General features: G+C 35.6%; 1 protein-coding gene across 1 annotated transcript in view; it reads right to left on the reverse strand.

Annotated features, from left to right (window-relative positions):
- Positions 1-26,132, reverse strand: part of FBN2 (fibrillin 2) — a 174,351-nt gene that overhangs the window by 21,355 nt on the left and 126,864 nt on the right. The window contains exons 31-45 of the mRNA XM_037373880.1: positions 24,275-24,400; positions 23,134-23,256; positions 21,608-21,730; positions 19,765-19,890; positions 16,944-17,066; positions 16,445-16,567; positions 11,719-11,880; positions 10,616-10,684; positions 9,817-9,942; positions 8,564-8,689; positions 7,859-8,011; positions 3,567-3,635; positions 2,906-3,031; positions 1,966-2,091; positions 1,427-1,552 (exon numbers count right to left, since the gene is read on the reverse strand). Coding sequence (XP_037229777.1) covers positions 1,427-1,552; positions 1,966-2,091; positions 2,906-3,031; positions 3,567-3,635; positions 7,859-8,011; positions 8,564-8,689; positions 9,817-9,942; positions 10,616-10,684; positions 11,719-11,880; positions 16,445-16,567; positions 16,944-17,066; positions 19,765-19,890; positions 21,608-21,730; positions 23,134-23,256; positions 24,275-24,400 — 1,827 coding nt within the window. The remainder of the gene's footprint in view (positions 1-1,426; positions 1,553-1,965; positions 2,092-2,905; positions 3,032-3,566; positions 3,636-7,858; positions 8,012-8,563; positions 8,690-9,816; positions 9,943-10,615; positions 10,685-11,718; positions 11,881-16,444; positions 16,568-16,943; positions 17,067-19,764; positions 19,891-21,607; positions 21,731-23,133; positions 23,257-24,274; positions 24,401-26,132) is intronic.

The raw sequence follows: 26,132 nt of genomic DNA on the forward strand, positions 1-26,132 counted from the left end.
TTTTAATTTATGCTACTGATTTTTACAGCTTCTGGGTACACATAGGAAAATGTTACATGATGCATTTTTTATATGTATTTTAAAATAAAATATACAGTTACATGCAAAGACAAAAGTAAATGCATGTGCAGTATCTCAAAGCTTTCTGTCTTTCTATTTTCCATACTGACATTTCTTAATTTCTTAATGTGCACTAATGCTCAGAACTTAGTACAAAGGATCGAGTGTCACAGCCCTGGAACTATCTCTAATTTTATGTACATATTTTACTCTTAAAGCCCATGAAAACATGTTGAAATGTTCTATAAATGTGTTTTGTGTCATTGTTCACAAGTCAATTTACATATGTAAATATGTCAATACTACATCCAGAATTATAAAGACTGCTTACAAACTCATCAAAACATCCATTTTCAAAAGGCATTAAAATTTAGTGTTTCCTGCTGTGTGCTTCAGTAACAGTAATTTCTGGAGTTTCATGGGGACCTGGAAGATATTTAGATCTTGTTCTCCTAGTTCTTGTGGACTTTCTGTAACATTTTATTTACTTACAGAAGGTAAACCTCTTGTCATACGGATCATTTCCATAACCCGTTATTGTCTAGATCTGAATTTTGTACTAAAATTTTTTTAGAAATGTAGAGTTATTTAAGTTAGTGTTCTGAGTAACCAGGCTCTCAAAATTTTGCATTGTTAACACAAGTCACTTTCCCAGACAGCCTCCTCAGATGTTTGACAAATGTGATTTAGTCCAAATACAAGAAGACTCAAGGCATAGTATTTACGTATATTTATGTAATACAGTGTGAATAGGTTTCAAATATCTGTTTGAAGGTGAAATTGGAACACACTAGAAGACACTGAACTTCTTTATAGTTTTGAACTGGCATTTAGATGATCATTATTTAAAAAATCAAAATATTTTTTTAATTAATAATTATGAGAAAAACACTCTACTTTTGCATTCTTCTTATTTCTTATCTCTACCACGTCATCATTTCAATACAAAATTAGTATAGATTTTTTAGATTAAACGTGGGATTCTGGTTTTTAAATGAAACATAAACTCAATAAATTTATAAATAATTGAAAAATCTGTGTTTTTAAATCTCCAAACTCTATCACTCTGTGATATCTCCTATAAACTTCTCTGTCAAATAAGCCACTATGACAGATTTTTGTGAAAATGGGGTTAATATATTTTTCTGTGAGAGTCTAAGAATAAACACTATAATATTTTTTTTTCTTAAACTAATATATCCCCTCCAAGGACAACTTCACATACTTTATCCACAAAACTCCAGAAACTTATGAATCAGTCTTTTAATGTCACTATAATCTCCTCAGAAATTTAGACTCATCTACTCCCCCTTTAAAAAAACCAAAACCCAAACAAACCACACACAAAAGCATTTTCTTTCCATACCCATGCACATAGTCTGGTCTGGGGATGCCTTAAAACCATTGTGACATATGCACTGGTAACTTCCTTGCATGTCCACACATACACCATGACTGCAAACATTAGGAATTTCCAGACATTCATTGCGATCTATAACAAAAATATAAACCAGATGGTACATATTATTAACTTTTATTATTCATTCATTTTACACAAACATGTTTTTACAATCTGTTATTATTATTAAAACCAGGCTCAAAATTATCCATAACTAAACCTGAATCATATAAAACTTCATTTTATTGGAACTTCTTGCCTATACAACTCGAGGTTGAAACTACTGTTAGGATTTGGTTGATTCATTGAGAGTGTTCTTTAAAAATTCTACTCTGTATTTTCTTCCCTTCTACAAAGAAACAGAGCTATAAAGTTAAAACTGTTATGCAAAACAGCAGAATACACAAGGTAACAACATAAATGCTTTTACCCTTTGAGAGAATCACACACATACCATTGATTAGGTACACATTCAAACAGACAAGAAAAGTCAAACAATTTCTTACCAACACAGGCACCATTCGGTGAAAGTTTAAAACCAGGAGCACATTCACAGCGGTAACTACCAGGGCTGTTGATACAGTCTGCATTTCTCTGACAGAGACTGTCTCCATTGCTGCACTCATCAATATCTGAAATACCAAAAGTCATGGTTCAGACATCAGAAACCATGAGATAGTTACTTCTGCCTAGAATTTAGACTGTATCATCTGTCTTGTGCAAGATGAGTATTTTGTTCTCAACAGAACTGACCTTCAGCCTTCTGTGCCATAAATGCAAATGAAAAGCAAAATCAATACAATGTCATCCATAACAGGCTTTTTGGATAAAGGAGGATCCTATGTATCCAACTTACACTGAAGTGGCTTTGCAATTTTAAATATCTGCCTGAAGAAATTAGTTTTCATGTTAAAAAAACATTCTTCTTTGCCTTTGAACTGAAATAGTAATCGGCACAGTTTGTTAGTTTTTAAGGTGCACTTGCCAGCAAAAGACCCTTGAATAGCAACGACAAAACTCCATTGATTTTAGGACACACAAAATTTCACCATTAGATATGGTGATATGCTATGAATATCTGTACCTATAAAACCGCAGAAGAACAGACAGAAGACTTAAAAAATCAAGGAAATTGTTCTTCGAGAATTTTTAAGAACAATAATTAAATTTCCTTGCTAAAATAAAATAAAATAAAAGCATTTAATTTACTTCCTATTTAGGAGTCAATGAATTGCTTAACACAAAACTATTACAAATTTCACTAAGTGCATGCGCATATGTATTAAAGACAAACATGTCCAAGCTGATTTACATACTTGAGCCCTACAAACAAGCTCACAGTCTGTCTCTTGGATTTTGAAAAACACGGGAATTAAATGTTCCCTTTTGCTTTAAGACAAGCATGCTTATGGGAGCTAAGTAGAAAATAATGTCGTTTCAAATCACCTTCACAGACCAAGAGCAGGTCATTGTAGCTGAATCCAGTGGGGCACTCACAGCGGAAGCTGCCAATCTGATTGATGCAAACACCATTTGCACAGATTCCTGGGATTTCCTTACATTCGTCAATGTCTGAAAGTGAGATCAGCTAGTCAAAGTACAGTACTTCATGCCTTTTCATACTGCTTGTATTCTCAATTTCACGGTGCTTAAAACTGAGTTGAGAAGTTCCTTCTAATTTACAGAAATTGTATACAGGATATAAATCTAAACATACACCCATTATGAGAGAAAATAAACCATGTGAAGTTCAGGAAGTGGTCAAAACAGAGTAATACTAAGTATTAGACAAGATGCAGAACTGTTACAAAAGTGCAGATAAGACCCACAACATTTTAAAGCCAAACTCTTTCGTCTTACCTATTAACACTCAAAACCATGAACTAGGATGCAGGGTGAGCAAAAGATTGTAACAGAATATAGAAATAAAGAAATACAGATGAGAAATATTTTACTCAAAACTTGGTCTCACAACTTCTGCCACCATTGTAACTCTAGAATGAAATTAGAATTTTACTATATTAAATGTTCATTTTAGTACCATCATGCAGCTGCAACAACCTTATACAAAACAATTTTTGGTTAAAGTAAGTTTAGTGACACTTACCAACAGCTTTCCCAGTATGAATGTCAAAAGTGAAGCCAGGAATATTCCCACATATGTTCTTGAATTCAGCTACAGCAAAACAGAGAACAATGCATTTTTAGTGAATATTTCAAATCTCCCAAAAATTACTTCTAGTCGTCTCAGCTTTTCAAGAGTTGATGTATGCCAAATCCACTCAGAAGAGCCATTGCCTCTTGTACCAATTGTATTGAAAATTCAGATTGCCAATAAATAAATGCAAATTGAAACACTAACTCACACTTTGCTTTTCTCACATCTTTGCAGACTTTCATGCTTGAGTAAATGTGTAGTTTGAAAGAGCAACACTTCAGTATTTGTTTTAACTAGACCTTCTTAACTTACCTTTTAAGGTTTATTCCTGCTTTCCAGACATCTGTAGAGAGAATCTGCAGCAACAGTTTCAGACAGCAGAAATAAACATAACTTACCAGCACCTAGCCTTCTTTGATGATACTGTGTTCTTTTCTGAAGAAAGTACTGTACTTTAGTTGCACTAGTCTGTAGAGCAGAATGGACACTCTACTCTAAAAAGAGATGCTCCAAAAAAGAGCATTAGTTTAATATGCTCATTTTGTATTGTTTTCCAGAGCATCTTCAGGATTGGAAAAGCACAGTATAAAATCAATAAACCTACAGTTTTCCAGGCAAGGTGTATGAATTTGAGTGGATTTGCAACATATAGAAAAATGTTGCATATTTCATGTTATACGTACATGTTAAATGTTACGTATTTCACATATTACATATGACAAAACATAGAGTTTCTAGCATGGAATCCATTAATTACTCTAGGATAATAATTCACCTCTAAACCTGAAATGCAGACAAATTATTAGGCATCTCTCCTAGCACCAGAAAAAAGGAAAGGAGACCCTTCTATTTTCCTGTGAATAATGATCTTTAATCTAGAGCAGTAATAGTTGATTTCTCTACTGGCCATAGTTTGAATTTCTTGATCATCTACATTTTAATGGCAGCTCTTCAGCAGCTTATAATTTTGTAAGGTTTAACCCCTGGGGTTACAACTTGAATAATTCTTGTGTCCATTACACCAAACATTCATATGTATTACAATTTCAGCAAATGTAGTTGGTCATTGCTCAGAATGAGATTTGGCAAAATATTCTTCTCACATTCAGACATTCTTTTTTTATTTCTTGTAGAAGCCAAATAGGATCTAGTATACCTGAACTTCAGCATTTTCTTCTCTCTTATGTCCTGTTGTTTAATGACTGCTTAATGCCTACTGCGGTTATTCTTGCAGTACAGGATACTGGGCCATAGAGATCCCTGCCATGGTGTTTTCCCATTTAGCAGTTTTCTGCTTTTTCATACGAACATGTATAAGATTTGAGGGTTAGGAAACAATTCTTTTCTGCATGGAGCTTAATGCCATTTATAAACACACATACTAGATAAAAAAGAGGACCTTGCGTTCACTGCCCTGTCTCCATGGGCAATGACAACACCTACTCCTGATAAAACCTAAAACATCAGGTCTGGGAGGATGATGAGAGGCATGATGAGTGTTGCATGCCTTCTTACATTTTGTGTTATGCTACCTATGTGTTCCATACAATCCATTTAATACTTTTTCCATAGTTATTTTCTGTTTGTACTGTGTAGAAAAAGAGCGTATGATTAGGTAAGGACTGTATGATAATGCATTTATACACAACGCCAAATTATCCATGCACAAACACACCAAAGATTTACTTTCTGAAAGCTTGACTTTGTATCAGTGAGTTGAAAAGTATTTCAAAACCCCATATACTTATCACTATATTATTTTTTAGGACAAAAAGATCTATCACATAACAGAAAAAAACCCTCTGAGGTCAAACACTCTTGAACTGATCAAACCATGGAAGAGTTCTGTAAATATTTGGTTACCTCTTAGCAGTGAAGCAGCTTTTTACACTTCCTTGGGTGAAAACCCAACCAAACAAGAATGGTTATTTCTGTTGAAAGTCTGTATGGTAATGGTATAATGTATGGTATGTATAATGTATAAAACGAAGCAATACAGTCTTTACTACCTAAAGTCATCAAATAGAGATTGATTGTTAAGCATAAATACATAAAACGAAGAAAGAGCTCTGTTCTCAAAGGAAAAAAAATGCAAATGCGTTGGCATGTGAAGTTCATTTAGAGGAACAATACAATTCTCATCAGAGCAGAATAATGCTCTTAATGAGCTACTGGGCTTAGTCTAGGAAACTGGTTAAGGTCAGTGTATCATAACCCCTGTCTGTGATGTGTAGCCCCCACCCAGACTTCAGAACAACTGATTATACCACATAAGTGCAGCTATTCAACCATTTACACTTGGAATTTGTGTTTGATCCATCACGCAATCTCTTTTCATGGTGAAAAAGTTCAACCATGTCTCCAAATACAGTAAAGGCATTTAGAAGGGCTAACAAGGCAATATTGAAATATTTCAGGAAATATTTTAACCCTATAACTGCTTGCAGACTAAGTGGAGTTGTCTTTAACAGATCTTTAAAAGCTGCAGAAGTTTTTGAGAACTTCAGTCTTATGAATTTAAAATAATTCTTTCTTCCACCCAAGAATACTAGTTGCATGAATCCCTACTAGTACTTTGCTGTATTTTTCTCATCATGTTGTCATCATAATGACAATTTTATGGCATCGAGATAAATGGTTATGGGAAAGAATTTTATGAGCAATCTGTGATAGCAAACATATTTCCATCTCCCATTCCTGACTGCTAGGAACATCCCTTCATTTCCCCTCCTCCTACTTAAGAAAGAAAAGGAAGAGGTTGTTTTTTCTTTTCAGTCCCATTTTCCTCCTCTTTACTGCTTGTGTGTGGGGGGAAGTCTTTCCTAAATGATCTGCTTTTTCTCTTATGACACCAGGATAAACCACTTGGAATGAAAGTAATACATTCTTTACACTAACATCACAAGTGATGTAGCACCAGAGGTATGGGTTTAGTGGCAGTAAACTTGCGGCAAAGTCAATGAACAATAAAATGTGTTTGTACTAAACAGGCATCTGAGGTTTTTAGTTTTGTTTAGGCACCTTTACTTTTTTTACAAATGTAAGAATCTTTTTAATGAAGGCCAGGTGCTACTGTCAGGTTTCCAAGTTGGTGATTTTCCCACCAATCAGTTTTTGGAGTGGAGCTTTCACGAGTGTTTTATTCCAGGCAAGGAACTCCATAAAGACTATCTGAAAAAGAACTATACCTTATTTTCACCTCCCTTTAAAGAAGGAAGTTTTTACAATGCTCTGCTTATTGAGCTTTTGCAAGTTCATCACTTTCAACAGAGAAAATGTAAAAGCAACCAAGATGATCATGTGTGGATACAAGTGAAAAAATTTAGAAAGGCAATGCACTCAGTAATGAAACACAGTCTTTTTGTTCTGACAGATTAGAACTACCAGGATAAATGTATCCCCAACTAAGCAGTAACTAAATTATACTATCCTAAATTAATTATCCTGGAAGACAGACCAGGTAGCCAGCATCTTTAACCTCAGTGTTATTGCCCAATGCTTGCTTTTCCAGAAACTTCAAAGTGACAGCTTTAGAGATGGGAGTTTGGTAATCATGCATTCAGAAAACTTGCTTATGCCTACTGCACCACCCTGGTTGGTCTTACCTATGCAAACATAGATATTTTGACATAAAGTGAAATAACTGAAAGTAATTCTATATCCATACAAGGCATCTGAAAGCCTTGGCATTTCTTAGAAAGAAAGAATGGAACAAGTCATTTCATAGAGCTCCATTGCCAAAAAAAAGGGGCTAAATAATTACATCTACCTACAGACAACTATCTTACAAACATCAGTCTAGCTATACAGGGCTGACATACTCCTGCTGCTGATGGGAAGGTCAGTCTGTAATTTCCAGGCCTTTTTATCCATCTCAGCAACACGTGACAGTGGTTTGTCCCCTTGCTCTTCCCTTCAGGGGCAGCTGAGAGGGGAAATACACATGTTCTTCCTGAATTATTTTTTACATTTGGGGGAAAGATTGGCGCCTTCAAATTATACAAGCTGTATCTTTCCACTCAATATGGAGTGATACTTCTTCAACTTAAAAATATAGAAGAAATATCTATTCTTATTTAGCAGACTAAGACTTAATGCAGCCAGTGACAGGATGGCAGGGTATTGTCACTCTGCTTTGGGAGTACAGCAAAGGTTTTTTGGGGGCTGAAATTTAGCTAATAGGTCAAAGGAGCAGAGGAGTAAAGAAACTAACAACGTGGGTTGATTAGAGTAGGCTTTACCTGTTCCTGGAGTTGGACATGGTTCACAAGGTTTGTTCCAGGCTTTCCCAACATTATATGTGCAGCAACACATTCTTTTGGTCACATTGAAGGGCAGTTCATTCTCACAGGAGGTTCCATTATAGCTTCTGTAGCAAAAGCTTTTCCTCATGTCTAGATGTGAGAAAAGAATCACTTACCAAGTAATCAACAAACTAACTTTAGAAGAAAATAATTAAATATCAACCCTCTATCAATCTAGACAGTGGTTCATTAACTCTGGCTTCTGCATGGATGACTTAAAAATAATTTAAAGATTGAAATAGCCTACAGTCTCTGTTTTAGACTCACCTGAAAGGTGACATATTTTCAGTTTTCATTCAAAGACACAAAGCAAAAAAAGGACAACTCCCAAGAAATCAGAAACACACCGTAGATGCTCATCAGACCCATTTGTATAGTAAAACCTACTACTTGGAATGACTAGTGAAAATCAAAAAAAAGATTTCTGAGTTCTGTTAAGGAATAACAGTACTTGAACACTGCATGTCAGTCATTGGGATCTCTTTCCTGGCTACATGACCTAACTGTCTGGTAGTTAAAGGTAGGAAAAAAACTATACAAGGCTAAATTTAGAACTGGCTTCATTGAAAAGGAAATGTTAAGAGTCTGCTCCAAAGCAGTCTGATACTCAGACAGTTCTAGTAAAGATGACATTTTGCATACCCATGCAGTTATGTCCTCCGTTCACCTGCATATATTCAGGTGGGCAAATGCAGGTGTAGTTCCCCAAGGTATTGTAGCAAGTGCCAGGACCACAGACACCAGGAAGTGCAACACACTCGTCGATATCTAGAGACCAAGTGAGAACACTATAATTAACAAGGGAAAAGAGGACCAAGTCCTAGCAAATGTTTCTGAGAAATATGACTAAAATAAACCATGCTAAGTTAACAACAAAGTTTCATTTAAATGCTAGCTTGGACAGTATGGTTCAGATTTGCATTAAATAGCTATTGTAATAGTTGCTGAAAAGTCATAGTGTTAACCTTTATTAATCCCAGCCAGTGAAGTACAAGAGAATACCCTAAATGAATTCAAAGTTGAGGAATCTATCACTGAAACTAAACTAGACCACCTTGTGCCCCACTGGCTCCACAAAAAACATTCCCACCCTCTTCTCAAGGAATGTTACTGTCACTTATCAGTGTTCACTACTCCACTGAGAAATGACCTTTCAGGTACTCTATTTAGAAACAGGCAAGCTGAACAGTAATCACAGTCTTGCTGCTTTAGTCTTACAATTACATACAATTACATACAGTTAATCATACAATTTTAATTTCATACCCAGTCTGGTCAGTTTTCTTCCCCAAGCTTAGTAGAGCCTCAGGATTCACAGGCTCTGTTTTGAAAGGTGACAATTTTTTTTTTTTCTCACAAATTCAATGAAGAAGGGGAAGCTGACTTTAAAACACTCCAAACTAGGAGAAACCATGAAAGATTCTTTACCTTTTTGGGTCTATTTACAGTAAATATTTGGTGCTAACACTTATGACAAATCTCAAACACAGCAGGAAGACTAATATTACTTTTACTTCATGTTGCATAAATTAAACTGCTACTCTGAAACACTGTGAGGAGGACACCTTCTCTCACTTAAAATACAGGGAGCCTAGTGAAACTAGCAAGAGATACAAGGGGCTGAAGTGAGAACCCACAAATCATGAAAAACCACTTTAGTTTACAGAATATATATAGCTGAGATATCTCACGTAGAAATAAATGTTAGTACACTCAAGTGCTGCTTTTCAAGTTTTGTATTAATGATATCACTGGTGCCAAAGATAATGACTTTAGAGAAGATGTTAGGTAATGATGTGGATACCATATTAACTTCTGGATTTAAGGCTAAAAATGGTAAGTGTTTTTCACAATAACTGCACTGTTATAGAGAAGGAGGTTTCAAGGGACTCAACCTTCACAGATTCTTGTCTCCTCACTGAGGTAGTAGCCTTTAGGACATTCACACTGGAAGCTGCCAAAAGTATTGATGCAATTTCCACCTTGGCAGAGACCTGGCAGTTCCTGACATTCATCAATGTCTGAAAACAGAGAACAAAACCCACCATATTTTCATTCCAGAATGAAAAGAAACAAAATACTTTAAGTACTCCCCTGAAATTTTACCAACTAGTAGTTTTTAACTGTTGTGTGGATTTCTTAGAATTATTTTTTTTTTATTTATTCTAAATTGCACTTCATTAAAGCATGGATGAGATGCTCATTCTCTCCCATTCAAATAGCTCTTCAGGAGCACATAAATGTACATAAAGCACAGCTTAGTGAGACCATGGAGTTCAACTTCCATTACTGTTTACAGGAATTTGGAATCTAATTTCTCATTCCTGCACACTTGTTGGAACAAGGATTTCTTTGTCCAATGAATATTTCCTGAAACTTACACCTTCCACTGATAAGCTGTACTTTTCATAAAAGACTTATCCTTCAGGGGCCAGTTTCAAAGGCCAGTTGAAGTAAGGAGACACACAAAATGTATGCATCAGCTTATTTTCCTACTGAAATATTGTTTTACTTCTTCAATATTCTTTTACAGTATGCCTTTTCATCATGTTATTGTCCAGTTCATATTAGCAGAGGGTTTTGCTTTGCACTAAATGTAATGATTTCTGCAAAATATAGTTCCTGTATACATCTCTTCAAAGATGACACTTTTTTTTTATTGCCAGCCATCACAGTCATTTACAATAAACTCACCTTCTAAAATAATAGTGATGGGATTTGGTCTGAATCCTTCTCCCCCTGGACAGAGAGTATTATATTCCGCTAAAGTAAAGTACAAGAGAAAGCATGTCAGTTATACGAGGAATAAAATGCTAACAACAGAAACACAAAATTTCATTTGTGTTTTTAATGCGTCTTCCTCCCTACACTCATTGGTTTTCTACTCTTCTTGACCTATTCACAGTATATAGAGCAAGTGCATTAGATTAGTAGAAAATCAAGCTAAAACTAAGAGTTCTGCTTAAAACATTACCATAACCTCAGATACTCTTAAGTCAGGCACCATATTGTTTTCTTCGTACTGTCCCTTTATAAAGGCACATATTTTCCATTTTGACTAGTTCTCTGATATGAAATGTCAGTATACCACTGATAGATATGTGTTAAACTTAATATTCATACTATTGTGAGACTGTTAAGAAAAATATGCTTGACATTACTGTTGCACTATTCAAAGAACTTCAAAGCTCTCCAAAATTTTCAAGCCTCATCATGTAACAGTTTTGAAAGTACTCAAGAATGATTTAGAAATAATTAACCGACAGTCACTAACACTCTCCTTTGACAGCTACTGCAGCTCTCCAAATTTCAGTTCTAAGTATTATTAATATCTTTATTTCCCTATCAACACGGAGTGCTGGATAAAAATTCCTAGTAGATGCATCCAATCCATTCCATTCTTAAGACACACAAGCATATCTGCAATTAATTTAATATTTTTTTAATGGAAGAAAAGTAAAAGCAAAACAAAACAGTGCCCAAAACTACCCAAAGTACATGGGCCTGGTCCAGTGGGAAGTGACTCTGAAAGTTACCACTGATTTATTAGTGTGAGAATAGGTACCAAGTCAGACACAGAAGTCTAAAGGCCAGGTCCACACCTTTGCATCATCCCTTTGGCAGTAGCAGGGAGACTTTCTTCTGTAACTGTGCCAGAACACTGCCTCATGAAGAAAATAATTTTCTTAAATGATAAAAGTATAGTAATACAGTAAAAGATTTCAAATAATTTTCCATCCCTTGTTAGCATCTTCTATATTAACAGGCAGGGGAAGAATAAGAGAACATTTCCTTACTGCTGTTTACACGGGGACATGTCTCACAGGGGTTTCCCCACGCCTTGCCCAGAGAGCAGCAGCATGAGGAACGACTGACTGCAACCCCAATTTCAGTGTTGCAGGACAGGCTCCCATCACCTCGTGGTCCATGCTTCAGGTAGCAATTGCCAACACGGTTATCTGTGTATAAAGCACATATGACTACAGCTGCACACAATGATCCAGACAAAGGAACAGCAGGCGTTCATTTCAACATTTCATATCTAGAAGCAGGAATTCAGATAACATTGTACTTTTGAAATCATTGGCAAGCGCAAAACACTCATAGTTATGACCTTAAGAGATAGCAGGGAAAAAGTGTAGCTTTAGCTTCCTAAGTACACAGAGATGACTAAAACATTTACATGTCTTCCAAAGTCACACCATACTCTAATGTAGCGTATATGCTATTCCCAGTCTTTTACTTCAGAGAATATCAGAAACCTTGCTGCAGTTCGCGGTTCATATTTTTTCTCCATATTCTGATTGTGACTAAGTTATGACTCTTTCTTGTGGAATTAGAAGTTACATATTTTTCCATGGAATCACAGAACAACATCATGTTATTGCAAAAATTCTTTCACTGGCAAAGAAATTCGCCAAAAATCATTAATATTGAAACAAATAATCTCAATGTGCAGTAGGTTTGAGGAAAAGTAGTTTATTACTTCGCTCAAACTCTAACAACGATTTAGAGAACTGCTGTCATCAGTAGAATGAGCAAGGAATCGAAGAGAAATAAAGCTATGAGTTTTCTTAGTACTGCACATACTGTCTCTTCTTTATAAATGGGAAGGAACCAACAGTGAGTCATAAGGAATGACAGGATAGTCAATTATAACATTTCTTATTACAGCCAAATAAGATGAACATTCATTTCCTCAAGACTAGCATTATAATTCTAAAGATCATCTCTGTAAACTAACTCGCTGTCAAAGGTTATCTCTAAAGAAGCACAGAAACCCACTCAAAATTTTTTTGATAAATTCATTGTATAAAGGTTGCAGTATCTTTTTGCACTTTTACTATTTCTGTTACTAGTATGATTAGAGAAACTTATTAATGAATTTTTTAATGATTTCCCAGATGTGTATTTTACCAAGCAATACCACATTTTTAATTTACTGCTTGCAGCAAGTGCCAGGTGCTACAGCCTTAGCAATTTACATGGAGTAAAATGAACACAGTATGATAAATATGGGTAGTTCATACTTCCAGAATTTCCAGAGTTTACCAAATGTCTTGCTAAGACATGGGTTTTCAAATTATCCTGAGGTTTGGGACATATCTATAAAAGAAGCTTGAATGCAACTTTCTGAATTGTTAGGAACTACTTGTTCTCGAGTTCCTCAAGTTAGTTAAATATGTATAATATAAAAACACAACTTTGCATTAATTTTTTGAGTCAATTTTTTTTTTTAAAGGGTCTTAACATCCACCATGAGAAAACCTCCAAGCTTTCCAAAGGATTTAAATTTATTTAAGCACTAATGGGTGAATCTTTCTGCAAAATTTAGGAGCATACTACAGCAGAGTATGTGAAAAAGGAGGGTGTTCTGGGCCCCATATATCCTACAACTGTCACTATCTCACCATAAACACACACTGTTGTAAAGCTAAAATACTCTGTTAAGAATTGAATGGCAGAGACATATGTATTCTGTATGTCTCAGCTTCTGATGTACAGAGAAAACACTTCAAGCATGGTAATTTTATCTCCCTGGAGGCAAAATTTATCTGAGATCACTGATCAGCATATGTTAAGAGTGGAAACCTTTTATTTTTTTTTTTTTTTTTTACTGCCTTTTTAAGAGGGCAAATCCTATTGTTCTCATTGTGGACTTGAGCTAAAACAACCCAAACGTGGTTATTCTGAGTATACCTATCTCCTCCTTTTCTCAGATTAATTTCATGCTTCTCTCCATTCATGGCAGCATGAAACATCTGCCTTTTTAAAAGAAATCAAGAAGAGATTTGGCTTCATTCTCCTTGGGGAAAGTGAAAAACAATGGCCATTTTGGAAGACAGCTTCAGCCCCAGACCTCAGGCCCATTAAGAACCATAGCAGATAATAGACCTTGGAATGAAGGCAGAGCCTGGAATTCTCTAGCACAATATCGATACTGAGTCCATGGAGAGATTTAGGTTTTGGCTTATTCCTCACATGAACTGTCTTGACACGGCACCATGTTCCTCATTGCCAAGGATAATATTTGTTTCTCCTGAATGCAACTGGAATTTAAATTCCTCCACCTTTTTTTTCTCAAGAGTGCAAAAGATAGTGCTGTTGAAGAGAACCAGAATCTCCTGTCCTTTGTCAAGAAGTTTCCGGAATGTTTTTCAGCACATCTCGTGCAGTCCAGAAGCATAAAACTTTCCTTTTTCTTGCTGAGGTGTACTAGCCTCTGTGGTTTTGGGATTTTTTCCAAATGACTACAAGCTTAGAGTGAAAACGGGGTAATATTTTACCATGTGCCAGTGACACAAACATCACTGCAAGTGAAGCTGTAATTTGGAATTGCAGTCCTGAGACTATAAAGGATTACAAGCAAATTGAACTTCAGTTCTTCCCTCTTTGGACTGCATGAGTCCGTGAAGTAGACATACCCAAAGCATGCGAAATCTAGAACCAGAACTAGTATAGTTACATTGGAATGGCAGCTCTCTTTGTTTCCACTTCCCATGCAAAATCATTTATTAGAACCGCTGTTGAAAGAAAAAAAGTTCAAAACCTAACAATGCCTATAATCATATAAAATAGTGTAACTGTTTCTAGTTGCACATGGTACCCCATCTCTTCAAGAGCTTCTAAAAATCGGGACACTAAAGTATAATTTCGTTCATGGATTAGGGCTTTATTTCAATTATCTTATTCTGATGATATTTCATGGGAAGCAGAGGCATTGATTGACCCTGTCAAAAACCAAAAGCTGAATGTTCACAGTGTTTTTTACACTTTATGGAACCAGGCTGCAGAGAGATGGAAAGTCTACAGCTGAGGCTTGCAGCTCCTCCCACAGAAAGGTTAGTGGATTACAGTTCTGCCACTGTTCAGAACTGAACTTGAAAAAACCCCAAATCACAACCAAACCCCCGTGTTTGCTCAGGGAACTAAGTCTTTGGTGTCTCTTTTCTGTACAATCAGTCACTGAGAAACTAAAGATGCTTCTTACACAAAGGAAAGGGAGCGTCTTTGTACCAGAGAGAGGGACAGCCCTAGTAGTATTTCCTCAGAATAGAAACAGGGAAGGGTCAGGTAGTTTTTCTACCACTTTCTTAGTCAACACTTTTTCTTCAGAGAGGGAGGGCTCGATCTCTCACTTGGGACTCTAGAGTTGCTGAATTTACTCTTGAGCAGTCTCCCTTCTGTGGCAGGTTTCCTTGAGGAAACATGGGATCTCTGCCAAAAATGTCATTGGGACAACTGGTCCCAAAGTAGACTGCCAACTCAAACTCCCATTTTTTAGTGAAACATAAATCAGCTAGCAGTACAATAATTCACTCTCATAAGCTTCTTCAGACATCACTTATTCTTTGGTCATAATTCAAGGCTTGCAGGGCTGATCAGGCACAGCATTTGGTTGCAGGAAAGAATGAGGATTGTGGTAGTTATATGCTGCAGAAGGGGAGCCAAAAAGGCAGGATTTCATTGCTTCAACTGAATCTTCAGATGAGGCAAAGCTAAAAGTTTAAGTCAAGACTGCACCTGTAGAAGAAAAGCGTTAAGGCAGGAATGGTCAGAAGAGTCCATGGGAGACAAAAATCCAATTTCCAATACAATAGAAATAGATTACATAAATTCACTTTATTTTTAAAAATATTAGCTTAAAGTTTTAGAATAAATTGGCCAAGACTGTGCACATACGAAATTCTCAAGCAAGACTTGTTTCTAGCATCCAGAGAAGCAACAGAGAATATTCATAACCAGAATATGGAGAAACATGGAAAAAATTAACAGTAAAATTTATTCTGAAGGAAATCTGCAATTGTTTCAAAATTATTTGCTTAGAAAATATTAATTTGCCATCACACTGTAGTACTATTATCAAGATTTAGAAAATGGATAAGAGTTATAACTAGCAATTCAGGAGAAGTTGAGTCTTCCCAGGGCAATAAAATAAAAAGATTGTTTTCCAAATAAAAAGTCAGAAGGCTTTCCCAGGATCACACACAAATCCTTATGGCTGAACCTCAGCCTCTCTCTCAACTTCCTCTTCCCCAAACTCCCCTAGACTGCTAGTATATACTCTAACCACATGACAGTCCTGTATCATGTAGCAAGGGGAAAAGGTAATGAAAACTCACTTTTAGTCTGTATAAGCCAGACAGAATTACAGCAACTACAGTGAAATGTGTCTTTTACTTTGTTTCCAGCCAAATGAGTACCACAATCAGTTTTAATTCCACTTTAGACAAGCTAAAATACAAATCAGTCCAAGACACACCTAGGATTAAAACATTCAGTTTTTTAAATGAGAATTGTTGACTGTCAGGAGAATGGAAATGCAGGTAATAAAGGTGTATTTAAAAGAAACTATAAACACCATTATTCAGTTAAAAGAATTAACTTCATCTCTCGAAAGCTATGTAACAGGATATACAGCACGTAGAAGTATAGTTTTTCCTTGTTGCTACCCTTACCTGCATCAAAACAGTCACTTTGGCTGTGATTTCTAAAGTAATACTTCAGGCAGCTTTCACTTACCCACACAACCCACTCCAGTAGGATTCAGCTGGAAGTCTGGAGGGCAATTACACTCATACCTTCCAGGAGTATTTATACAGAGACCATTAACACAATTAATGGGATCGGCACATTCATCAATATCTAAAATAGGAAGATCACATTTATAAATCTGCTCACTGGACAGAAAAGAACAATTTTACTTTTTAAAACAAAATGGGCAAGAAAATTTCAAATGCAAGTGAATTTTAGCTGAAATTGAACAAAAGCACTACTAATAATTCATCAAGCATTTAGGAATAACCTTTGTACAGTTGTGTATTTAAGAAGCCAGTCTGTTTGTTCAATTCTTAACAACAATGCCAAAGCATGCAATTCTACACATTGCCTGTTTAATGGGGAAAAATGCACACTCATTGTAAAAGAATAGAATGCATGTTTTGTGAACTCATCTTTAAATTAACTTGGTATAATTAAAAAAAAAGTGCGTCTTGACATATTTCTGAACAGAAGAATATACCTGTACAGTTTCCCCCAGTTCGATCTAGTTCATAGCCATCATCACAGATACAATGAAACATTCCTGGTAGATTATTACAGGTACCAAATACACATATGTTCTGGAAGGAGCATTCATCGATATCTGAAGGAATATATTAAGAAGAGAAAGTTACATATCTTTGTACATTAATATTGTACTACTAAAAGGATATGAAGACACACGTAACTTCAAAAATGTAAAACAGCAACACTGAGTGACCACTTCTGGCTTCATGTAGAACACTATAGCTAGGGGTTTGTGCAGCATTCTCCAGTAAGCTGCTTTTTACTTATTTCTGTTTTACCTTGTGTGAAGTAAAAATAGCAAAACTGACTTCTCAGGACTCAAAATGAAAATTCAGTCAAAAAACCCCAGTAAGTTCCTTTCAAAATACACTTCATTAAACAGAATGAAGTGTAACACCGAACAGAGGTGTCAGTCATTTCCTAGCTCATAGCCTTCCACATTTCTTACTAATGGCAAGCAAGATTTTCGAAATACCATTGTCAGGGAAAAAGGTATACTAAGAAGAAAGAGAGGCAGTAGGTGTTGACACTTATTTGTATCTCCTCGGAGAAAGGATAGAGAGAAAAGGAATATAGGAAGTAAGAATTAACTATGATTTTCTCAAGCCTATGTTAAACGTTATATAGTAACTACATAAAGGTGAGCCCAAATGCTTGTAAAGGACTGCCTGCGTGCTTATGTAAAGTGAATATGAAATAGCCGAATATGAAAGTCGCAGACATAAAATTAGATGACTTTGTGAACTACAGTGCTAGAAAAGGAGTTAAATATTAACAGCACACAGTGCAACGTAATGGTTCTAGACATAAACTACAAAGGATATCTGAGTTGAAGGTAAGTGAGGTAAGAGGGGAAAAAACCCTCCATGTACTGTCTAATAGCAAGACTTCTAAGTTGCCAAAATGAAGCAGCTGTGCAAAAGGCTAATGCAACTCTAGGATGTACTAGTGAGCTATTTTTAGCAGAGACAGGGAAGCATTAATACTGTTTATGATGCACAGCTAAATCTTCATGTAAAATTCTGCATACAGTGCTCTGTTCAAGACGAACTAAAATTGGATGGGATGTAAAAAAGTGTATTAAAGTGGTTATGGTAATGAAATAATCTGTTTTGGACTTGGCTTCTCTGCCTTAGCCAAAACTTGAGAAGTGATATAATGCTTCTTTATGGGAACATATGAAAAGGGGTAACTTTTGAGGGGGAGAGAGAAATAAATTTTTAAGGGAAAATGAAATTTAAGATAAAGGTCTAATATCCAACAGTTCTGAGTAAATTTAAACTGGAAATTAAAGGAAGGTTTCTAAGTACCTTGGAGTACAGCCACAGAATGACCTCCAAACCAGATCATAAATATAACCTCGTGTTCAGATGAAGCCTTATAAAGTTATGGAAAAGACTGTATCATTGAGAAGCTAATGTACTGACATCTCAAGGGATTTATGAAGAAATTGGATTAATTATTTGTATTACAATTATTGCACTAAATCCAGGCTTTGGATTTTCTCCCTGGATTGCAGAAATCAGCCAAGGAGTCACTTTACCATAGGAGAAATTAATGTATCAACTTAAAAAAAGAAGGTAACTTTTTTTAAGTATTCAGCACTTCAATCCTTAGTTCTCCAACACCATATTTAATTTATGGAATGCTTTCAGATCCTCTGTTGGAATTGCAGTAATATACCAATTTACCAAGTATTATTCCAAAATTCTTTGATTTATTTTTCAGAACATCAGTGTGGACCAATTGAAAAGTAAAATGTTGGTGACCTGCTGTCCCAAGAACTAGAATCATATTGTTTTTCAAAATATTGCTTGGCTAATACCTATTTGGATTTTTTTATTAGTACATTGGCATGACTATAGTATGACTAACTAATTGAGCTGCACTAAGAAATTCAGTAAGGTTGATTGACAATACTTGTTCTTGATATACTTGATATAACCAAAAGAGTTGCATGGCTAATCTTTCAGAAACAGCTGCAACTTTTCTACAGCTTGAATTGTGATTCATATATGTACACCTGAATGTTCAAATGTGCTGTTACAGACTGAATTTTAGACTACATTTTGGAATCTGTTTTTAATGTCTCATCAGGGATTTTCATTTCCTAAGATGTTATAAGGCTTCCACCATTAAATATAAAATAAGAAGTTCTGGAGCACCAGCTAAAGACTTTACAGTTCTCTTTTATTAAACAAACAAACAAAAGACATAAGAACACAACAGGGAACAGACGCTTAATTGGACTGGCAAGATAATTCTTCAGATGATCTGGTACAATATTGTGAGTGAAAAGGTGATGATAAAAATTTTCCAGTATGCATTTTTTAGGAGTGTTACAAACTTTGTCAAATATAGCAATGAAATACTTCAATTTTCTTGAAAACATTCATTTTAAAATGAGGTCACCTAATGCACTTTGTGTCTTCTATATAAACACACTAAATAAAACAGTGATGCACATAGGGGTTCCCACATACTATTCACTAGAGACAAAGAGAAGACCAATAATTAAAAAAAAAAATATTACTGAGCCAAATCTCTGCTCTGGGATATTTGGACCAGGGCCAGCAAAAATTCATAAAAAGATGAATGCTACTTTCAATGTCATTCCCATAGCAAAATACTACTTGCTTGAAGAAATTATTTACATGTGAAGCAGGCGTTGAATATTCTGATTCCAGGCTGAGGTCCTTCCAGCACTTCTTGCTGTTTGATTTATAGCAGCCAATCCAAATTCAGAAAATGAACTTGAAGTATCAGTGGCTTACCTTGGCATGACTTGCTATCCAAGGCAGGAGTGAATCCCATCTCACACTCACAACGGTAGGCACCAGGGACATTCAAACACTGTCCATTTTCACACAGATTAACATTTTCTGCACACTCATCAACATCTGTGGGAGACAGAAAATTTCTTTGAAACTGCATGTTTCACTAGGAAAATACAAATAATATTATCCTGACATTCAGAATAACAGTTTGTTGAGTACTGATGATATAAAAGGTGAAGTAAATTGCTGAAGGTGAAGTAAATTGAAAGAATGCAGAAAAGGAAACAGAATGTAATTTCCAAAATTATTCCTTTTACCTTGCCGTGATTCCCTACGCATTGTTTTTTATTAACTCTTCTTTATTTTTTTTTTAAAATAATCCAATGTTTTCAGTTTCAGTATTATTAGCTTTGACATATACGTTGAATACTGTGCTTACAAAGTCAAAACTTTGTCTCCTGGTATATATTGCTATGCTACTTTGACATAAAACACATTCAAAATGCAACTTTTCTTAAGTGAATCTTAAGTGAATTTCATCTGCATTTTAGAAAACATCCTTTGAGGATTATGAACATTATAACTACCATTTGCACACTATTCATTCTATATGAATATGCACTATATTCATTCAGAAGCAGCTGCTTCTGAAATATATTGCACTAGAAGAATAGTGGCAATTCTTCTAGTATGCTCCCAAAGTTATATATATTTTTTACAAGGTATAAAAGAGTGAAAAAGGCAGGCATTCACTACTGCAGTCATCATATGGACTCATAATTTTGTCAGATATGCTCATGATTGTAAAAAAAAATTCTATATATTTTCATTTTATTAGTCAGTCCCTAGTAGCCCATCTTATTTTTCAAAAATAGAAGATCTGAAACATAGCGTGTTGATAACAGGGATGCAAGTTCTTGTTCATTAATGACAAAACCTGCAAGACAAACAAATAACATTTGAAGATCCCCATTCTGAAATAAAAAAACTTACAGTACTAGTCAGAAGGCTGTCTTGTTAAGTTGTAGATTAATTTTGATTTAAATGTAGCCAGTTAGCTAGTAATTAATTCATTCATATTAGTTCCTAGGTATTTTACCATCATTAGGATGCAATCCTTCAAACCTTCAAACCTGCTGACCACATACAGGACGTGTTAGAAGTCAAGAGCAGAGATATTGTACCATCTCCACTCTGTAAGTGATAAAAACACAGTAACTCATTACTTGGCCATTAATGTTTAATACAAAAATCTTTATACTTTATATAATACTTTACATGTCAGTTGATTTTGAATCACTTGCTGTGTGCTAATTTAATAGTGAGTATTTAACAACAAATTTAAATGCAGAGATCATGGACGATATTTTTCAATGGTAATTTGTTTGTTTTTTTTTAAAGTCTTATGTTAATGATTAAATCCTGTTCAACCAACACAGTGAGGGGAAAACAGATAATGCCTTCCCTGCAGGAGACAGACCTGGCCCACAAGACAGGAACGATAACATGAGTGCTGGTGTTTTGTGCTCTTGACTAGACAGCCTGGTTCTGCAAGCAGCACACGCACATTCAAAAAATTGGCATGAAGGGGACGAGGACAAGGAAAAAAGCAGCAGAAAAGGACTTCACCCAACAAATAGGCCCAGTGGCTCCAGTTTGGCACACACCCCAAAAGAACAACCAGTTGCCTCTGCACTCATTTCAGCAGGTGGAAAGACTCCTGATCTTCAAAGACACGTCTACATCTATGATCTTGCACTTTCAGCTTAGGACTAATTTGCACAGCTTCCATACAACAGAAACAACCAGTGACAAGTCAGCTTTCACAGAAACTTCTTACCGGAACAGGTAAATCCATCCCCAGTGAATCCCTCCGTGCAGGCACAGCGGTATGACCCTGGGGTGTTCACACACTGAGCGTTCATGCTGCAATGGTGGGTCCCATTGGAGCATTCATCAAGATCTGCACATCAGGGGCATAAGAGTGCCAGCATTAGAGCAGTTAGTATACTCAGCTTGCAATTAACTGTCAAGCTAACAAGCACAACTGCAAAGATGATTCGTGTCTCCATAAATATTCAAAGTTCTCATTAGAAGACACAGGGCTAACCTATAGTGATTTAATTTTAATAATTCTTCCTTTTAAATTAAAATGCATGGGATTGGGCAAAATGTTTCCAAGCAACAGATAGAATTCAGCTGACCTGCAACTTGAATTGTGATATCCTGTTAACTCAAATTCAAAATGAGTTAAAAAAAAATGAAACCAAAGTAATACAGTGAGGTGAAAATCTGCCATATATTGGAGACTCTTTTTAAGTAACAAGAATGTGACAACATTGTAACCCCATGAAAGTTAATGCAAGCTTCCTTATTTACCTGGACGCCAACTTAGATGGGGGGGAAAAAAAAAAAGAAGAGAAAAGAAAAAGAGAACTTCCTTCCCCTCAAGGGCATGTTTGATGGGAATGTCCGTATGGGTCCATGACATAGGACTCACACTAGCTGACTAGTTGACTAGCTGACAGAACCTTCTCACCTACCTGCAGAGTGCTCTCCTATACCCAGGAGCTATTCAAACTATGAGGATGCTGCCAGAATTTTTTTCAAAAGTTTTGTCTTTCAGATGGGACTTTGTACTTAGTAGAATCTCACATATTTTTAATTAAATGAGAGTAATAAAGACTAGGGGGCCTTCCTCTTTTTGTCAGATATGGCTTAAAATCTGATCTGCAGTAAAACCTTGCAATATGGTACTTTTTCTTTCACATATTACACCAATAAAGCCTAAAGGCTCCTCTTCTATAGAACCCAAAATGTTCTGAAGAGAAGGTAAATATTACTATCTTTTACACAGCAAACTAAAAAACAAAGGCAAGGGGACACAATGCTACTCTAGCAGTCCAGTAAAAGTAGAATCAAGTTTCCCACACCTCAAGTCCTATTTGCTTTATATTACAGCATATAAACTAGACACACTACAGGACATTAAAAAAAAATGGTACTAAGTAACAGAAATAATAATCTTACTGGCAGGAAATCAAAATTCAATTTTATTTTTGACTTATTCTTATTTTGCACATTCTAGCATTTTTATGTAAACTTTGTGAAATACAGTTAATACAGGAAAATATTACACAGAAAAGCTACTGAGATAAAACCAGGTTTTTTCTCAGAAAACCAAACCCCTGAAACATACAAATCTTGCATGCCCATCAATCCACAGAGTGCAGCAAATTGAAGAGCAATACTTGGTTTCTAAATGAGTAATCAAACAGTCACATTACATGCTTTCGTTAAAAAAAAAAAAAGGCAAAAAAAAAACCCAAAGAAAAAAGAGAAAATATTTATTTTCTGTATACTTACCAATACATTTAATGCCGTTTCCAACCCATCCTTCTCTGCAGCTACATTTAAAACTTCCTGGTACATTGACACATGAGGCATGCATGTCACAGTTGTGAGCACCAATTTCACACTCATCCACATCTACAAGCACAAAAACCCAACCTATTAGTATTTACAGCAGAAGCAATGGAATATTACAAATTATTTTCCTTTTACATATTGCTTATTTCCACTGTGCAGGCTTGCAGTCCTTTAAAAAACAAATGTTCACGACTACAGAATAATTCAAGCAAGTTACTTTGTATTATACATTAATAAAAATAGTAACAATTGTGTTTTCATTTTGTTCTTTGTTTGCAAACATGGCAAAATTAATTTTCTTTCCTACAACTGCTTTTTAGTTTGAAATTAAAGCCATTTATTTTTACATGTATAAAAATGGGATGAGATCTTTGGGTGCATAGGCATGTTTCAGCTATAAAGATGATTAGTCCAAGATTTTAGTAATTCTAGAACAAATTCCTAAAGGCCAAATTCTAGGAGAAATTCTCTCAACTTCTGCAAAAGAATAATTTTGGATGAATTAAGCTTCCTGAACGCAGTGGACCCACCTTGCAGAAGACAAGGTACTGCTTTACTATCACAAGAACTCGTAAAGTTTGAAACTGACTGACTATAACTCTTTAAAATTCATTAGCATGGGTTAAAAGGTGACATATACTTTCCTCTTTACATCATCACATTCTTTCATTCTTTCCTTTTACTTTTTTTTTTTTCTTTTGTCATGCTCTTAGATGATGGGGGCATTTCCTGCAGTTTTAGTTGACAGATTAGTGCATACTTTAAATATGTATGACAAATGGGTACCGATTAATACAGCTGCAGCTGTGCCCTCCCAAGCTATGTTAGTAATACAGATATTCCCCCCATCTATACTGATAAAAGCCTTGCCTTTAAAATTACAGTTATGTAAGGTGCCTCTCATATCACATTGATACTGGTCAAGGAATGTACCTTTTCAAACTCTGGATACATGCTGACAAACATAAAATACTTACTCTTATATTCTCACCTGTGTGTGAACACATGCATTCATTTTACCTGAAAGCCAACCAAGCTATATGCACACCATGACATATACGCTGGAAATTTGCTTTACCTGTGCATCCAGTGGTTCCTTTCTTGACTGAATATCCTAACTGACAGTGACAAATGAAGGAACCTTTAGTGTTTTCACACTCCCCAAACATACAGATGTTGGAATTCAAATCACATTCATTCACATCTGTAGAGTGCAGATAAATTCATTATTAGTTGAGCAATACTGTCATTTAACAGGTCTTTTTGGAATATTTTAATTCAGGGGAAAATATCAGCAGCACGGTCCACCAGTAAAATGTGGCATTTATTAATCTTCATCATAATGTATTTCAGCTATTCCATTCTGTATTCTTTTAATTCCCTAAAAACAGGTCAGGATGAATGTGTAGTCCAAGCACCACAGCATTTTTTAATTTGTTTAGAATGCTGATTATTGGAATCTGAAGTCACCTACTTACAAGAATCATTTTAAAGCACTTTAAAAAACATGTTCTTGATCATAATATAGCTATAATTTTCTTCCAAAGAAGAATTTATACAGTAAATTGATTGCTTTTCCAGTACTGATATTACCTACAGTTTCAATCTGCACATTTTCATCACTATTTAAAATTGAATAATGATCTGTACAAGTATGTCAATACCTCTGAGTAGCATTTTTCAAAATTATAAAAAATAATAAATTCAATCAGTTTTTTTAATAGAATTCAACTTAGGAAAGACAATCAATCCTATGAAACACATTCTTTCATTCTTTCCTTTTACTTATGAAAGAACAAAACTTGTATAAGGACAAACTAAAATTGGGGACCTTTCAAGCAGGTAACTGAGGAGTTTCTGAGTTTCTGTTCTCAATCATAATGCTGGGGGGTCATATGGCCCAACAACTTTTCAAATACCTTGTCAATATTCCCATTTGTCCCTTGAAATTATATTACCTAACAGTACTACACTATCACTTTAAAGAAAGTCACTGTACTGTGGACAAAAAAGCATTTCTGTTATTTGTAGCTGTCCTTTTGAGTGAAGTAAGATGTCATGTAATGCAGCCAAAGCAGAGGCCTGCATCACATATAAATTAAAAGTGTATTAATTGGGATGTAATTAATATTAGCTTGCCTTAAACCCCAATATAAGCATGCTGAAACAGTGTAACTAGCAATAGCATGTAAGTTTTATTTAATACTGTGACAGCACAGACAGACAGTTTTGCATAAAGATGTGATCAAGGAGACTGCCAAAAGAACAAAGAAAGATGGGTGTATCTGCATGCAGGACACATCAAAGTCATAGAAGTTGCCAGACACAGGACAATATAAGTGCAAGTGACTGCAGGTAGGGAAGAAAACCTTACAGGCACACCAGGAGAATGGCAAGACAAGAAAACAAGATAAGCCCTACAAGCAGCAGAAGGGACCCTTGATTTTGTGAGGAAGGCAATAGCAAAAAAATACAAGCATGAAAGACTGAAGAAGAAAAAAGAAGAAAGACAGACCCACTTCAGTTCCAGCTTTCCTTGTAGGCAAGTGCCCAAGTAATCAAGTACCACCTTGACCTTTGTGACTAAGCAACACCAAGGGCCGGAAGCCAGTCAATGCATACAACCCGTAACAGCTCTATGGTATTGTATACTTGCATATAATCCAGAATGCAATTGTTAAAAAATGACAGTTTTGTATATGCAGTGATAACGATCAATATTGCATAAGAACTGATTAGCAAATGTGTTGTTATTAAATGAGTTTAGTAAAATTTAGTTTTTCATTTTAATGCAGGGCTGATTCTGTCAGTCTTCTAAATACTCTCATTACAGCAACCTTTATTTATCTGGTATGTTCAATTGTCACACTATGAGGCAAAGGAAAGCTGCCATGCTTTAAGACTCCTCAGTTGCAGGAGCTGCAGACTTAACTTTC

This window comes from Falco rusticolus, chromosome Z (assembly GCF_015220075.1).
Source record: "Falco rusticolus isolate bFalRus1 chromosome Z, bFalRus1.pri, whole genome shotgun sequence".
Taxonomy (NCBI): Eukaryota; Metazoa; Chordata; class Aves; order Falconiformes; family Falconidae; genus Falco; species Falco rusticolus.